The sequence below is a fragment of the Podarcis bocagei genome (genome assembly GCF_964188305.1).
Source record: "Podarcis bocagei genome assembly, chromosome: 2".
Classification (NCBI taxonomy): Eukaryota; Metazoa; Chordata; class Lepidosauria; order Squamata; family Lacertidae; genus Podarcis; species Podarcis bocagei.
The window spans coordinates 5547166-5564348 of NC_138126.1; the positions used below are offsets into that span (position 1 = coordinate 5547166).

The window sequence follows — 17183 nt, forward strand, 5'->3', positions numbered from 1 at the left end:
CCATCTGGGCCAAGGACTCTGCATCAAGCCCCCCCCCCCATCTTATGCAGACTGACGCCGAGGGAGGTGGGGGTTCCCGGGTACCATTGTGCAGTGTGCATCTGGATCCCAACTTTGAAATGACTAAAAACCTGAATGTTAAAGAACCTTAAAACCTGTGAGGATACTGTCTACTTGGATCTCATTTAAGTCAGGAAGGGAAAGATCTTCTAGAAAGAGAAGAATCCCAAACCAGTTATGAAGGGTGTGGTGACCCCCTGGGTCTTCTATACTGTCAGAAGTACCTCAGGAGCGTGGAAACTGACAGAAAGTACCACCTTGTTTAAGAATCAAAATATTAAGCTGCAACAACTAAGTTAAGGAGCTGAAGTGAAATAACTGGAAATAAGCTCAGCATTGGCCACCCTCTCTAGACACCTGTAACATCGAAGAGGAATAACTTTAAAAAAGCAACAGAAGTTTAAAAGAAGCTGTGCATTTGCTACTTTGTTTAGAAGCCTGTAACACACACTAAATTTAGTACAATTTATTAATAGGTTTACTGTTTCCTGAAAGAACATTATCTATATCCTGACACATCCTTTGCTTTTTTCAACTTTGTTCTGTAAAATAAATCTTTCTTGTTTGTTCAACTTCTGCCAGAGTTTCCAAGGATCTTTGTTTACTTTCACACAGAAAGATAATCCTATTTTTATTTTAAAGTACCCCAATAATAATTGGGACAAAATATTTTAAAAGCTGGCAAAGAGACCTTGCCAATTGTATATGGCAAGGGAAGAAAACCAGAATAAAATCAGAAATAATGATGGGGCCAAAAGAAACGGGAGCATTTGCAGTCCTAGATTTAAGAAGATATTTTGAAGCAGCGTGCTGGAGTTGGATGAAAGAGTGGATGTTACTAAAAGATACTGAAGTTTTGGAACTAGAAGGCTGGGACAAAATATCATCATCAATCTTTATTACAGTCCAGAGACCCAACAAATCGTTACAAAGCAATACACAATTCATACAGCCTACCTCCATGTTAAACAAGCATTTTGTTCAGAATATAGGGATTATTTGTTCTTGCAACCACCGATAGAAACTTTGCCACTGCTAATGTTCTAGCATTTCTCTGGTCTTCCAATAGGAACCTGACATAGTGAGCCTCTGATTTTCCTGGGAAAGGTACCAGCAAGGGTAGTATCAGTTCAGCCCTGGCTTGCTCATATTTTGCACAATGCAACAAAATATGTTTTGTGGAATCGATATCTTGAGCACACAAGCAAAGTCTGTCCTGGTAGGGAACTCCTCTCAACCTGCCATCCTGTTTTAGGGCAGCCCACCACGCTTTAGTTGAAATTGGGCATTCACCAGCTTCTAACAGAAGTATGGAGTTGGTACCGTTGGGTACCTGCAGCAGAGATCGTAGAAATTTCGCCTGAAAGCCATCTAGCTTTGGCAGGCCCCCATTATGCCAGACATTTGCAGAGTACAGGAGTTGGGAAATGGGTTTTGCATTGAAAACCCTTACAGCTGCTGGAACATATTTGACGCCCTTTGTGAAAAAGAAAATGAATATGGCTAGCTTTGTGATCTCCACCTTTTGAAGGGAGGTTTGCCAGTGGTGCTTCCAAGATCCTGTATGATGGAGTGTGAGCCCTGGATAACTGAAGTATTTGATCTGTTCAAGGTTATGGCCATCCAGCACCCATTTAGACCGGGAGAAGCTTCTTTCGAAAACTAAAATTTTAGATTTTTCATAATTAATGGATAAACCATTTCCAGAACAGTAATCAGGAAATTTCCTCAGCAGATAATTCAAACCCGGTTTGGAACGTCAGATGATGGCCGCGTCATCAGCATATAAAATGGCGTCGTTAGTGGTAGTGTCGACTTGAGCTCTGCATCAATTGATGCACTTTTTATTATTTTTATCAGTCTTTTATTAGCTTTTATCAGCCGCAGTATTTTATCTTTGTCATTCGGCAGCTATTATATTTACAAAGCTTGAGTCAAGGGACAAAATATAGGGTTGGCATGGATATTTATTCTATGGGAAAATACAATTGCATAAAGGATTTCAGAACTGCCTTGTGAGAAAGGCCCTATTTGAGGTATGGGAGAGAACGAAATAGAGAATTATAGAAAGAACTCCATGGTGGACCTCTCCAATAGAGGCAACCTCGACATTAAAAAAAAATAATGCCTGGCCAACTTATAGAGATTTAGCAGAAGGAATGAATGAAAATATCAAATTAAAAGAATACCAAGAACTCAAAATACTGGGAATAAATTGGTTAGAATATTTCCAACTTAAGGCTACATATGAGAAAGACATAAAAACTGGGGGATTTGGGAATAAAATATCAAAATTAGAAAGAGAGGTTTTACAAAATAATCAAAAAACACTCCAAAATATATAGATTATTAGATAAAGTCCTCCCAGATCAAGAAGTCAAAGCAGTGAATATTCTAAAGTGGGAATGGGATTTAAGATAAACAATTGATTCTGAAGATTGGAAAAAGTTTTGGGGAAAAATATAAATTTTACGGCTTGCTATTCATTAAGAGAGAATTATATGAAGATGCACCACAGATGGTATATGGCACCAGACAGACTGGCAAAAACAAATAGATCAAATAGTAATAAATGCTGGAGATGTAATAGAATGAAAGGCACTCTATACCATATGTGGTGGACATGTCCAGAGATAAAATTTGGGAGATGATCCATGAAGAGATTAAAAAATTGATAAAAGTATCATATATCAGGAGGGCAGAAGCATATTTACTAGGAATCTTGAGTAAGCATATCCCCAAAGACAAAATTAACATCTTTCTGTATGCAACAACAGCAGCGAAAATGTTGGTAGCCAGTCATTGGAAAGGAAATTATATCCCAACAAAAGGGGACTGGTTAAGTAAACTATGTGAGTACCTGGAGTTAGCAAAATTGACGGATTTAATAAGGCATAAATCCAAAACTATAATACAGAAACAATGGGAATGCTTAAATGAATATTTATACAAGCAGGGCTCAAATACGAAAGTTTGGCTGCGCTTAGACTAACCTTGTGAAGAATACAGAGAACATAAAGATTTGACGGATTATGAAAGAACCTAAGGAAGGGAAATGATTGAAGAACAGATGTAAAGGCGAGCAAGATAACCAAGAGGCGTGTGGTGAATGCGGTGGAAGTTTCAAAAAATATTTTAACTGGGATTTATATATGGTAATGCTTGAAGGAGTCAAAATTGAAGGGGTGAAGCAGTTAGCAATTCAAGCTAAAGAGCTAGCCCAGGAAAATGAAAAGAAGTAACTACACTATCTAAACAGGGGGCAGAATTGCCGGACCCCCAGAGAACAGCTAATATGATTTTGGGAGGAATTCCGGAAGAAATACAGGCTAAAGTGTTGGAAGAAACTTTGAGAACCTGTCTATGCTCCACCCCCATTGTTCTGCCCGGCCACTGAGGTCCAGTGACGAGGGCCTTCTGGAGGTTCCCTCAGTATGAGAAGCCAAGTAACAGGGAACCAGGCAGAGGGCCTTCTCGGTAGTGGCACCCACCCTGTAGAACGCCCTCCCATCAGATATCAAAGAGAAAAATAACTCCCAAACTTTTAGAAGACATCTGAAGGCAGCCCTGTTTAGGGAAGCTTTTAATGTTTAATATCTTATTTTATTTTAGTGTTTTGTTGGAAGCCACCCAGAGTGGCTGGGGAAACCCAGCCAGATGAGTGGGGTATAAATAATAATAAATTATTATTATTATTATTATTAGTAGTAGTAGTACTCAAGGAGTTAGTTTGAAGGCAGAAGATGTGGAACGAGCACATCTCTGCCGAGGGCCTAAGGGGAGAAAATCCCCCAGGATGTAATAATTAAATGTTCTAGAGAGAAGCTGCAACAGAAGGTATATCAGACTTTGAAGAAAATCTGGGATATCATATAGTTAAAGGCATGTATAGAGCAGAGTCCTTAAAGTCATTGCAGGAAGTATTAGAAAATATAGGTAACCAATATTGGTTAAAAATTGGAGGACTATGCAACAAAATTTCCAAAGTCCAAGAGACAGGAAATAGGAGTTTAGAAGAGCCAATAGAGGAACTATACCAACAAATGGAAAAAACGAAACAAGGAATGATAAGTAAAATCTATAAGAGAATGATTACAAATAAGAAACAGACAACCCAACTTATGAAAAAGATGTGGAGGAAGGAAGAACAAGTTAGTGAATCAACGGTCAAAAGGATAATGAAAGGAACAGATGAGATTAAAGTAAGCAAATTTAGAGAGCTGAAATTAACATTATTTCTAAAATGGTACAGAACTCCAGCCCAGCTTGCTAATATGGTAGCAGGATTGAATTCTAGCTGTTGGCACTGTAAACAAGTCAAGGGATGGTTTTCCCATATGTACTGGGAATTCCCAGAGGTAAAGGAATTCTGGGGAAAAATCCTAAAGATTATTAATGAAATTTTAAAAGTGAAGCTTGCAATAGATTTTGATTTCATGACAATGGGTATACTTGGAAACATGGCAATAGAGAAAGGTGACCAATTTACCTTCAAAGCTATGATATTAGCGGGAAAGGCAACAATAGCTTTAGGCTGGAAAGAGAGAGGAAAATGGATACTAGAGGCATGGAATACTTATTTGTTTGAACTTATTCAGTCGGACATGGTCGCAGTCGTGTCACAGGAATCAACGTGGAAGGTCAAGTCCACCACAACACCACAATAAGGAACTGAGGGAACCCCTATCTTGAATGGATAAAAACTACTAGAACAAAAGACATTCGGTGGAAACGAAGGACGCTATGGCTGTGGCTGAGGGTAATTGTTTGAACCCTTCCAATGGGTATGTGGGGGGGCGTGGGAGAGGAGGAAAATTTAAAAATTGTATGGGAAATTTAAAAATTGGAAGGAGATAATATATGTATTCAAAAGATCCTGAACTGTATAAAATTTAAGAAAGAAAGAAAGTAATGCAAAACAGATTAATCCGTTCCAGAATTTTAAAAACAACTAAAACAGCAACTTAACATGAATTATACTATTTAACGAGACCATTGATCCATGAAATGAAAGCAATAATCAATGTACTGTACTACAAAATAAAGAAAACTGTACTGTAGATTAAAATTAAAATTATTATTTTTTCTTACCTGCACTGATGATAGACATTGTTTGGATGGGGGATTTTATACATTGCCGCAGTCACACAATCAATCAAAAATGAAGAACAAGCCACAGTCACACAAGAAAAGCCAAATAAAAACGCAATTTCTTTTAGCAAAAACAAAAGCACCAGATATAGGCTCCAAAATCAGCCCTGAGTGCTCACTGGAAGGACAGATCGTGAAGCTAAGGCTCCAATACTGTGGCCACCTCATGAGAAGAGAAGACTTCCTGGAAAAGACCCTGATGCTGGGAAAGATGGAGGGCACAAGGAGAAGGGGATGACAGAGGATGAGATGGTTCGACAGTGTTCTCGAAGCTACCAGCATGAGTTTGTCCAAACTGTGGGAGGCAGTGGAAGACAGGAGTGCCTGGTGTGCTCTGGTCCATGGGGTCACGAAGAGTCGGCCACGAATAAACAACAAAACAACAACAATCACCTGAGAACACTGCAATCAGAAATGGAAGGCTTTGATTACAATGGGGGGGGTGCAAATTAGCAGCGCAACAGTGAAAACAGAAGAAGGCTTTGATTACAATGCAGGGGAACACAAATTAGCAGCGCAACAGTGAAAACAGAAGCTCAGGAGCACGTTCGGCTTCCGAAGCAAAGTTCACAAGCTGGAACACTGACTTCCAGGTTTGCAGCATTTGAGTTCAAAGTTGTTCAGGAACTAAGCTGTTTGAAAACCACCGTATACAGATATGGTTGCCATATGTCCAGAATTGTAAGCAGCGTCTGGGCGGAAATTGCTGAAATGTCCAGGAAACTCTGGACTTGTGACAGCCCATGTCGCAAGCGTAGATTTCGGCAAACTTCACTTGAAATAGATACGGCCCCCACCCCCGTTCCTTCAAGCCCTCCTCATAAGGCTTGGTTTCAGACCCTTGATGATCTTGATTGACTCCTCTGCATCATCTTCATGAAGTTTTCCCTTAGCATTTAGCTAGATGCAAACCTTAAATTTGCTTTCCACAGTTGTTCCCATAAAGCAAAGTCAATGTTTTGTCCTACATCTCTGGCTCAGCTTCTCATTCATGATTTCATCATTACATTCTTTGTGTCCCACTCAAATAATATGTTATACATTTTAGATACTATTTTAACCCTGGAGCTTAATAACTCCTTTACAAACTGTGAGTTTTGTTCTGCAAATCCGTTTTTAAAAATCTGAGTTAAATGTTACATTCAACTGATGGTAACTTGACCAGTCTCCCTCCCACCTAGAGGAAGAAGTTCCCTTTATAGGGACCCCACATACAATGAAGCAATACCACACGGCCCTAAACCTATCCTCCCAATACGTCAAACTTAGCGGGTAACCTATTGGTCTGCTGTGTCAAAGTTTTACTGGACGTTTGGACAATATTGGCGAGAGCGCCTGTAATCTCACAGTCACCACTTCCCCTGGAATAAGAATCACTTCTGTTCAAACCAGTAAGTATGTCTGTAATTATGACAATCTGACCAATTCCTAGATGACTTAAGCTCTATATCGGACTCCTCTCGATGGGTTTCCCCCCGAATATAGAGCATGGTCCAATCCCCTGGATATTCTCAGACTTACAGAAGTCCTTCTCAAGGTCTTGAAGGAATCTGAAGAGGTGATTCAAGCAACACAAAAGGAGATTTCTCCTAAAGATCAGGACTTTCTGATAGTAAGAGCCAGCAGTGAAAAGGAACTCCCTCAGAAGAGAGAGGACTCTCCTTCATTGGAGGTATTTAAGAAGAAGTTGGATGGCCATCTGTCATGGATGCTTGAAATGAGATTTCTGCATTGGCGGCAGTTGGACTAGATTCCAAATCTACCATTTGATTATTCACCCTGCTGTGAGTTCTTGAATTGACTTTTTTATGAGTGAAATTTTATCCACATTCCATACGCTGATATGCTTTCAACTCTGTATGAATTATTTGGTGGGCCATGAGAGTGGCACTCTGACTGAAGCTCTTCCCACATTCCAAACACTAAGAGGTTTTCTCTCTTGTATGAATTATTTGATGGGAAGCGAGACTGTGGCTCTGACTGAAGCTCTTCCCACAATCGAAGCACTGATATGGTTTCTCCCCTGTATGAATTCTTTGATGGGAAGTGAAATGTGATCTGTGACTGAAGCTCTTCCCACATTCGAAGCACTGATAGGGTTTCTCCCCTGTATGGATTCTTTGATGGGAAGTGAGACTTTGGCTGTGACTGAAGCTCTTTCCACATTGCAAGCACTGAAAGGGTTTCTGCCCAGTATGGATTCTTTGATGGCAAGTGAGATGATGTCTGTGACTGAAGCTCTTTCCACATTGCAAGCACTGAAAGGGTTTCTGCCCTGTATGGATTCTTTGATGGGAAGTGAGACTTTGGCTGTGACTGAAGCTCTTTCTGCATTCCAAGCACTGAAAGGGTTTCTCCCCTGTATGAATTCTTTGATGGGAAGTGAGATGTTGTTTGTGACAGAAGCTTTTTCCACAATCTAAGCACTGATATGGTTTCTCCTCTGTATGGATTCTTTTATGGATTATGAGATGGGGGCGTTGACTGAAGCTCTTCCCACATTCCAAGCACTGATATGGTTTCTCCCCTGTATGGATTCTTTTATGGATTATGAGATAGGGGCTTTGACTGAAACTCTTCCCACATTCAAAGCACTGATATGGTTTCTCCCCTGTATGGATTCTTTGATGCAAAGTGAGACTGCTGCTTTCACTGAAGCTCTTTCCACATTCCAAGCACTGATGTGGTTTCTCTCCTGTATGAACTTTTTGATGGGAATAGAGACTCCGACTGTGGGTGAAGCTCTTGCCACATTCCAAGCACTGATAGAATTTCTCCCCTGTATGAATTCTTTGATGAAAAGTGAGAGTGTCCTTTCGACTGAAGCTCTTTCCACATTCCAAGCACTGAAAGGGTTTCTCTCCTTTATGAAGTTTTTGATGGGAAGAGAGACTGCTGCTCTGACTGAAGCTCTTCCCACATTCCAAGCACTGATAGGGTTTCTCCCCGGTATGAATTCTTTGATGGGAAGTGAGATGTTGTCTGTGAATGAAGCTCTTCCCACATTCTAAGCACTGATAGGATTTCTCCCCTGTATGTATTCTTTGATGCAAAGTGAGACTGTCCTTTCGACTGAAGCTCTTCCCACATTCCAAGCACTGATAGGGTTTTTCCCCTGTATGAATTCTTTGATGGGAAGTGAGACTATGGCTGTGACGGAAGCTATTCCCACATTCGAAGCACTGATATGGTTTCTTCCCTGTATGAATTCTTTGATGCGAAGTGAGACCCACCCTCTGACTGAAGCTTTTTCCACATTCCAAGCACTGAAAGGATTTCTCCCCTGAATGAATTCTTTGATGGGAAGTGAGATTAGAGTTGCAACTGAAGCTCTTCCCACATTCCAGGCACAGAAAAGGTTTCTCCCCTGTATGAATTCTTTGATGGGAAGTGAGACTCTGCCTGTGACTGAAGCTCTTTTTACATTCCAGGCACTGATAGGGTTTCTCCCCTGTATGAATTCTTTGATGGGAAGTGAGTTGTGAGCTTTGATTAAAGGTCTTTCCACATTCTAAGCACTGATAGGGTTTCTCCTCTGTATGAATTCTTTTGTGGGTAGTGAGAACCCCCTTCTGACGAAACCTCTTTCCACATTCCAAGCACTGATAGGGTTTCTCCCCTGTATGAATTCTTTGATGGCAAGTGAGATGTATGCTTTGATTAAAGCTCATTCCACATTCTAAGCAGTGATACAATTTCTCTCCTCTGTGAATTCTTTCATGTGAAGTGAGGCTATCCCTCCGAATGAAGCTCTTTCGTTGATGGGAGGTGGACTGGGAGCTCTGGCCGATGTTCTCTCCATACTCTGAATATTTATTTGATTTCTCCGATATGTGGATTCTGTTGTGGTCCCCCTTGTTCTTCCCTTCCCATTCATCACCATCTGCAATGAAGAGAGAAGATAATTATCGCCTCAGGAAGAAATGGAGCTCCAGATTATTGAACAGAGTTCCCCGCCCCCCCAATTCACTAAGAGACTTGAGAGTGCTCCGTTTCAGCCTCAAGAGGACAGCCTTGAAGTCTAACTTAACGGCATTGTAGATGTGTGGCATCTTCAATTCCCCAACATTTGAGCATGCCAGAGGGGTGCCTGACTCTCTTGAAACCAGTGGGGCGCCATTGCCAGCATACTGTGACCGGGGCGCAGATGACACAGAACCATCAAACCCACCACCTGACCCCTCCCCCATCAATGCACTGCCACGTTAGGGTAAGTCATGCTAACTGCTTGCTGCCCCAGACCCCAACCCCACTCAGAGTGAAGGGGACGTGGTTCACATCCATTACTGAACAAAGTTAATGAATACTTGTGATAAAGGAAGGACTGAAGTTAGATGTGAGGCCTTACTATAGTTTTCACTGCCTTTGTTGGCTGACATTAACTGACATATTGCTTGGCTTTTATTTGGGATAGATTTGATTTGGCTCAATCCTGGAATCCACCCCATATGCAAGGTCAGTCATCTCTGTTGGAACACTCTGTCACAAGAGACCAGGGCCCTGCGGGACTTGACATCTTTCTGCAGGGCTTGCAAGACAGAGCTGTTCCACCAGGCCTTTGGCCAGGCCACAGCCTGACTCCCTCCCTCGGCAATCTCCACTCATTTTCATGAGGAGACCAACTCTGTATAGTTTAATTGGTAAGAGAAGATGGAAAATGACTATTACTCACACTTAATCTAAGCCCAACAGCCACAAGAGATTCTGACTAGGAATTCGGCTATGCGATGTTGAATGTTCTCTGTTCTCCGCTGTTTACCCTTTTTTGTTTCACTTTATACCAATTCATGAACCCAGAACTCATACACTGATCACCAACGAGGAATGACATGTTATTCCTGCAAATTTATTTAGTCTACATATTTGTATCATATATTAGTCTTATATGATCCTTGTTTTTAAAAGAAAATGAAAAGTTATTCCTAAAAGAAAAGAAAAAGGCAAAACACACAGGCCCCATCAGCAATCAGTCCTGAAATTAGGATCAGGTAATTTAAAGAATCATGGCTTCTAGTGCTGCGCAATGGATCAGCGAGTTCTCTGACATTGGTAGGGCATTCAGAGCACAGTACTGGCGCCAATACATCACAGTGGCCGGGGAGCTGTGACGTATTCCTGGCTCAAATTACCTGCAGATGTCAAAGGCGCTGGAAGGCAGGTGGAGGAGCCCAAAAAGGTGCTCACCTTTTCAATCTCCATCTGCCTGCCTGCCTCATCCCACCCCCAAAATGAGCAAGCCCCAGTACCTCTCCAGCCCCATCCATCCATGTCCCCATCTCCCCTCCCCTGGGACTCACCAGATATCTCAGAGGTCCCTGGGAGGGAACGCTCAGAGGCTGTGAGGAGGGATGCAGGAGACAACCTGACCAGGTCAACTGTCCATCTTCCCCCTTCCATCCTCGCTAGCTTTACAGATTCCTTCCCCACAACAAACACTCTGTGAGGTCAGTGGGGCTGAGATACTTCAGAGATGTGTGACTAGCCCAAGGTCACCCAGCAGCTGCATGTGGAGGAGCGGGGAAACGAACCCGGTTCACCAGATTAGGTGAATACCACTCTTAACCAGAACACCACACTGGCTCTTAGTTAAGGTAAAACTTTGGCTCATGCTAAAGAAGAGCATTATGGGAAAGCCAAACGCTGTAGAATTCTTGGAATGTGTATCTGCTTCTTTAATTGCAGACTTTCTACCTCAAAGAGTGTGAATAAGTTATCTTCTCCATCTGCAGGAAGGAGGTTCCTAGCTGATTTGTAGTCTTGACACCTGGCTATCTTAGATGCCCTTTCTGGAGACTTCCGGTCGGCGCCAGCGTTAATGGCGGTCCTCTTTCCGAGCTCCGGAGGAGGACTGCTCTGCGAGTTCGGGTCTGACCCGCTACGGCAAGCGGAGGACCCCTAAAATCACAGGCGCGGAAGCCTGTGAACAAGGAGACTCGGTGGGCACCAGAAGCGCCCCCCTTACTGCAGAAAGAGCCTTTTTAAAGGCTCCGGAACGGCATCGGGAGAGCGCGGTGCTGAGAGTCGCTACCCAGCCCGCAGGGTGAAGCCGCGTCGCCATTGACGGAGAGCGCCGATTCCTTCCTGTAAATTTTGGACTGAAAAAAACCCGTGAGTAAGACTGAACATCTATTTGAAACTAAAGTTTATACCTGAAATTTGGCTGAAAACGGGGAAGGAAAAAATTAAGGAAGTCTGCCTTCCCCCGACTGCATGACATCTAAAGCAACGGGAAAGTTAAGCTGCATCCGTATGAAGTATCTTTTGACTATTTAATCCTGACATCGGACCTAGATTTCCCCTCTAGCAAGCAGGGCAGAGGGGAGGAAAAAAAAGAGGACATTAAGAACCTGCATGATCTACTTAAAAGAAAAAGCCTTCTGCTGTCTTAATACCCTGAAACGGACTGCCAAATAAGACATTAGGGCACTGAACTGCCTTTAAACTCTTGGGAAAGTTACATGGTTGAAGCTTACTCTGATACAAAGTTTTAAGACTTGGTTGCTACAATATATTGGAGTGGGTTGAAAGAGTATCTACTGGAAAAAGTCTCGTACCATATATTTTCAAGCCTCCTAATATATTTGTTTTTAACTCCTTTGTTTCCTCACTTGGACATTTTGTGTTGCTCCCCCTAGAGGGCTTAAAGTAACGGTTGTAACAGTTTAAGACAGTGGGATTTTCCATCAGGAGACTGTTTCTGTGGGAACATCCTTGGGACATGAGTGGCTCAGCAGAAGAGATAACCACCAGAGCCAAAGCTAAGCAGCAACAACAGCAACAACAGCTACAAAAGAAAAGAGGCTCAATTACAGGTTTAACTCCTACAGGAACAGCAGGACAAGAAAAAGTGACAGCTGCCTCCATGGAGTCAGTGACACAGGCGTTACTCAAGATAAACCAATCCTTGGAGACTCTGACAAAGCAGAGTACAGAAAATACACAGAAACTAACAGAATTAACAGCGAGATTGGACTTGAACACAAAAAGTGTGACAAGTAATACAGAATCTATAAACAGGTTGATTGAAGAAAATTCTGCAACACGTAAAATCGCAGAGGAAGCCAGAAGCATTGCCGGAGAGACACAGGAGAAGCTAGAACCGATCGCTAAAAAGGTTTATGAACATGATGCAACTTTGTCTTTGTTGGAATTACAGAGAAAGGAAAGAAATCTGAAATTAAGATTAATTCCCGAGAGCGAAGGGGACAACCTGGTGGAGTTCCTAACACAAAAGTTTGCTGACTTTTGGGAAGAATTGGAGGAGGAAGAATTTAAGATAACAACAGCATTTAGACTGGGCAGGAGACTGAACAGAAAGACCCCGAGAGATTGCCTGATTACCCTTAGATCTAAGGAAGAAAGAGATAAAATATTAAAATTACATTACCAAAAGGCCCTGCAAATTGAAAATTCATCTATACAAATTTTCAAAGACATCCCTAAATATATCTTGGAGGTGAGAACCTTCTATAAGGATCTGGTCTACCTGCTGAAGAATAACATCATTCCTTTCAGGTGGGAGTTCCCACAGGGACTGTCCTTTAACTACAAGGGAAAGAAGGTGAAAATAAAGACAATACAAGATAAAGAGAAGTTCCTGGAAAGAAACCAAGAGGACCTACAGAAGGGAACTGTGGACCCAATTGCAGAACAAAGGAGAGCACTAGATATTCTGAACCTACCGTTTGGACTCAATCCACCACCATCAGAGGAAGAGCAACAACTGGGAGCGGTTGGAGGAACAACGGAAAAGTAACAAGATGGCCCTGCAATTCCTTAGTTGGAATTGTAATGGGCTCAACATGCCTTTGAAGAGACGTCAAGTGTTTCATATTTTGAAAAGAGAACAATTGGATTTGATATGCTTACAAGAAACCCATGTAACCAGAGCACACAGGAAACTACTTATAAATAAAAGACTAGGACAAGAATTTATTTCATCGGACAAAGTTAAGAAAAGAGGAGTTGTGATTTATGTAAAAGAGAAATGGGTTCCAAAAATGATGTTTAAAGATGAACAAGGAAGATACCTGGCAGTTGAAATACAAGTAAAAGGAGAAAAAATTTTAATAGTTGGAGTCTATGCACCAAATGAAGGCAAGGCGGAATTCTTTAAGAAGTTTCATGAAACTTTGATGGACTATTTGGATTACAATGTGATAATTATGGGAGACATGAATGGTGTGGTTTCTACAAATATGGACAAGGCACAAAGACTGACAATCTCAAAGGAAGGGAGACTTCCGAAGACCTTCTTTGAAATGACCGAAAACATGGACCTAATAGATATATGGAGAACGAGGAACCCTCTTGAGAGAGAAGGAACATTCTTTTCTCAAGCAATGATGACCTGGACCAGAATTGATCAAATCTGGATCACTAGTGGGATGGCTCCAAAGATTAAGAAGGTAGAAATCTGCCCAAAAACTTGCTCCGACCATAACGCCGTAAAGATGGAAATGAAACTTACAACAACTGGTCAATTTAGATGGAGGATGAATGACACCCTGTTTAGAGACAAGGAGATCCACATGAAGGCCCAAAAAACTCTAAAGGACTATTTTGAAATAAATCTAAAGGCTGATGTGGAAAAAAGAGTGATCTGGGACGCAAGTAAAGCTGTGATGCGAGGTTTTCTGATTCAACAAAATTCAATAAAAAAGAGAAAGCAGAATGAGAAGAAGGAAAAGATTTTGGAAAAGATAAAAGAAGGAGAGAAAAAATTAAGATCAAAACCAAAGTCCCAGGAGATTTTGAGAGAGATTAAGCTATACCAGACACAATATATGGAATTGATGAATCAAGAGATTGAGTGGAAGCTAAAGCAAATGAAACAAAAGACATTTGAATCGGCAGATAAATGTAGTAAACTTCTGGCATGGCAATTGAAGAAAAGGCAGAAACTAAATACAGTTACAAGTCTAGAAGTGGATGGAAAGAATATATCTAAACCCAATGAGATTAGAAACTGTTTTCTGAGCTATTTTAAAAAACTTTACTCTCAAGGACCACAAAATGAAGAGGACATAGATAAATTCCTTAATAAATATGGATTACAAATAATCTCTCATCAAAGCAAGGTGGATTTAAACCAGAGAATAACAGAACAAGAGATAGAGGGTGCCATTCAAGACATGCAATTGGGCAAATCTCCAGGACCAGATGGACTGACTTCCAGATATTACAAAGCTTTGAAGGAGTGGTTGGTTCAACCGTTAAAGGAAGTCTGCAACGAGATCTTAGAGGGAAAAAGGGCACCAGAATCGTGGAAAGAAGCGTATATTTCACTCATACCAAAGACAGAGACTGAAAAGACTCAACTTAAGAACTACCACCCAATATCATTACTTAATGTGGATTACAAAATTTTTGCAGACATTTTGGCGAAAAGATTTAAAAGAGTGTTGATGGAGAAGATTCATAGGGACCAAGCAGGCTTTCTCCCAAAGAGGCATTTATCAGACAATGTAAGGAATATAATAGACATTTTGGAACGGCTAGAGGTGAACATAAACACCAAAGCAGTGTTGATTTTTGTGGACGCGGAGAAAGCCTTTGACAATATTTCTTGGAGCTTTATGAAAAAGAATCTTCATGGGATGGGGGTAGGCCAAGGATTTGAGAATGGTATGGGTGCGATATATTCTGAACAAAAAGCTAAGCTGATTGTAAATAATGTGATAACTGAGGAACTTAAGATAGAAAAAGGAACACGACAGGGGTGCCCAATTTCCCCATTGCTTTTTATTTCTGTCCTGGAGGTGCTGCTGAATATGATTAGAAATGACCAGCAGGTTAAAGGTGTACAGGTCGGGGTTAAACATTACAAGTTAAAGGCTTTTGCAGATGACCTAGTATTGACTTTACAAGAGCCAGACACTAGTACGAAAAGGGTGTTGGAGATAATTCAACAATTTGGCCAGGTAGCCGGATTCAAATTGAACAAACAAAAAACTAAAGTATTAGAAAAAAATTTAACAGTCATGGAGAAGGAGAAATTTCAAGAAGAGACAGGTTTGACAGTGGTTAAGAAGGTGAAATACCTAGGGGTCTATCTGACATCTAAAAATTTGAACTTTTATAAAGACAATTATGAAAAATGTTGGTCAGAAATTTAAAAAGATCTAGAAATATGGTCAAATTTGAAATTGTCAATGTTAGGCCGAATTGCAGTTATTAAAATGAATGTATTGCCTAGAATGTTATTTTTGTTCCAAACTTTGCAGATTCTTGACAAGATGGACTGTTTCAAGAGGTGGCAGAAAGACATTGCGAAATTTGTCTGGCAGGGCAAAAAACCCAGAATAAAATTTAAAGTACTCACAGATGCAAAAGAAAGAGGGGGATTTGCCCTGCCGGACTTAAAACTGTACTATGAAGCAGCAGCGTTTTGCTGGCTGAAAGAGTGGATGCTCCTCGAGAACACAGATATCTTGGATTTAGAAGGTTTCAATAATACATTTGGTTGGCATGCATATTTATGGTATGATAAAATCAAAGTACATAGGGCCTTTAAAAATCACATTGTCAGAAAAGCGTTGTTTAATGTATGGACAAGATATAAAGACTTGTTGGAAAACAAAACCCCTAGATGGTTGTCACCTTTGGAGGCCAAGGCGGTGAAGAAACTCAATATGGAGGCCGGATGGCCAAAGTATTGGGAAATTTTGGAACAAGATGGAGATAAATTGAAATTACAGAGTCATGAGAAATTGAAACCAAAAGTACAAGACTTATAAACAAGATAGGAAAATTGGCTTCCAGGTGGAAAAATCAAAATTAGAGACTGAATTGTTAGAACCCAATACTAAGAATTTGTCAAGAATGTATAATTTGCTGCTGAAATGGAATACACAAGATGAAACAGTTAAATCGGCTATGATTAAGTGGGCACAGGACATTGGCCACAACATTATGTTTGCGGACTGGGAATGGTTGTGGAACACCGGTATAAAATTCACGGCCTTAAAGGAAAACATTATGAAAATGATCTACAGGTGGTACATGACCCCAGTCAAGCTAGCAAAGATCTATCATTTGCCTGATGGAAGTGTAAAGAAACTGAAGGTACTTTCTATCACCTTTGGTGGACGTGCCCGAAGATTAAGGCTTTATGGGAAATGATATATAATGAAATGAAAAAGGTACTTAAATGTACTTTTCCTAAGAAACCAGAGGCCTTTCTCTTGGGCATAGTCGGCCAATTGGTGTCAAAGAAAGACAGAACTTTCTTTATGTATGCTACGACAGCAGCAAGAATACTTATCGCAAAGTATTGGAAGACACAAGATCTACCCACCCTGGAAGAATGGCAGATGAAAGTGATGGACTACATGACACTGGCGGAGATGACTGGCAGAATCCGTGATCAGGGGAAGGAGACGGCGGAAGAAGAACGGAAGAAGTTTAAAATTTACCTTAAGGACTACTATAAACTGGACGAATGTTAGAATGTCGAGGTTTTGAGAATGAAAGGGTTACAGCGATATAAGATTAGAATGAAGGAAAGATTAAGAGGACATAGGCTTGACAGAACTATTTAGAAGTTGCTGAAAAACTTTGGACACTGGGATGCAGAAAGGGGAGGTATGGGGGAGTCCAAGAAACAAGGTTTATGAAAAAAAGGGTACGAAACTATATATGTTTGTATGTCTTTTTATATGTTTTTATTGTTTTAAAAATTTTGTAAAACCAATAAAAATTTATATATATAAAAAAAATAGATGCCCTTTCTGTGTGAAAAAGGTTATGAAGCTTAATTTACAACTCAAAGAATCTGGTATGGCTTTGGGAATGCTTTTCATCTTCAAGGCCTTTTGATAAACAGGATTCGGCTGTCGAGGCTCCTAAAAAGCCTGAGTTATTGTTCTTCTATCTAACCATTGGCGAGTTGCAAATTAATCTAAAGAACTGATTGGCTTTTGAGTTTTGAATCCACGTGGGTTCAAAGGGGATAAAACCTAAGGAAACCA

At 40.8% G+C, this 17183-nt stretch overlaps 1 protein-coding gene across 3 annotated transcripts in view; it reads right to left on the reverse strand.

The window, feature by feature from the left end:
- The window catches only part of LOC308580525 (uncharacterized protein), a gene marked incomplete at its 3' end in the record, with an annotated part of 45629 nt that overhangs the window by 12656 nt on the left and 15790 nt on the right, over window positions 1-17183 (reverse strand). The window contains exons 1-2 of one of the 3 annotated variants that reach the window (XM_081182303.1): window positions 10509-10880; window positions 512-9094 (exon numbers count right to left, since the gene is read on the reverse strand). In XM_081182303.1, the coding sequence (XP_081038429.1) occupies window positions 7134-9094; window positions 10509-10608 (2061 nt within the window). In that variant the 5' untranslated portion in view covers window positions 10609-10880. Of the gene's footprint in view, window positions 1-511; window positions 9095-10508; window positions 10888-17183 lie in introns of those variants that run through there. The other 2 variants (XM_081182304.1, XM_081182302.1) reach the window with 2 other exon arrangements.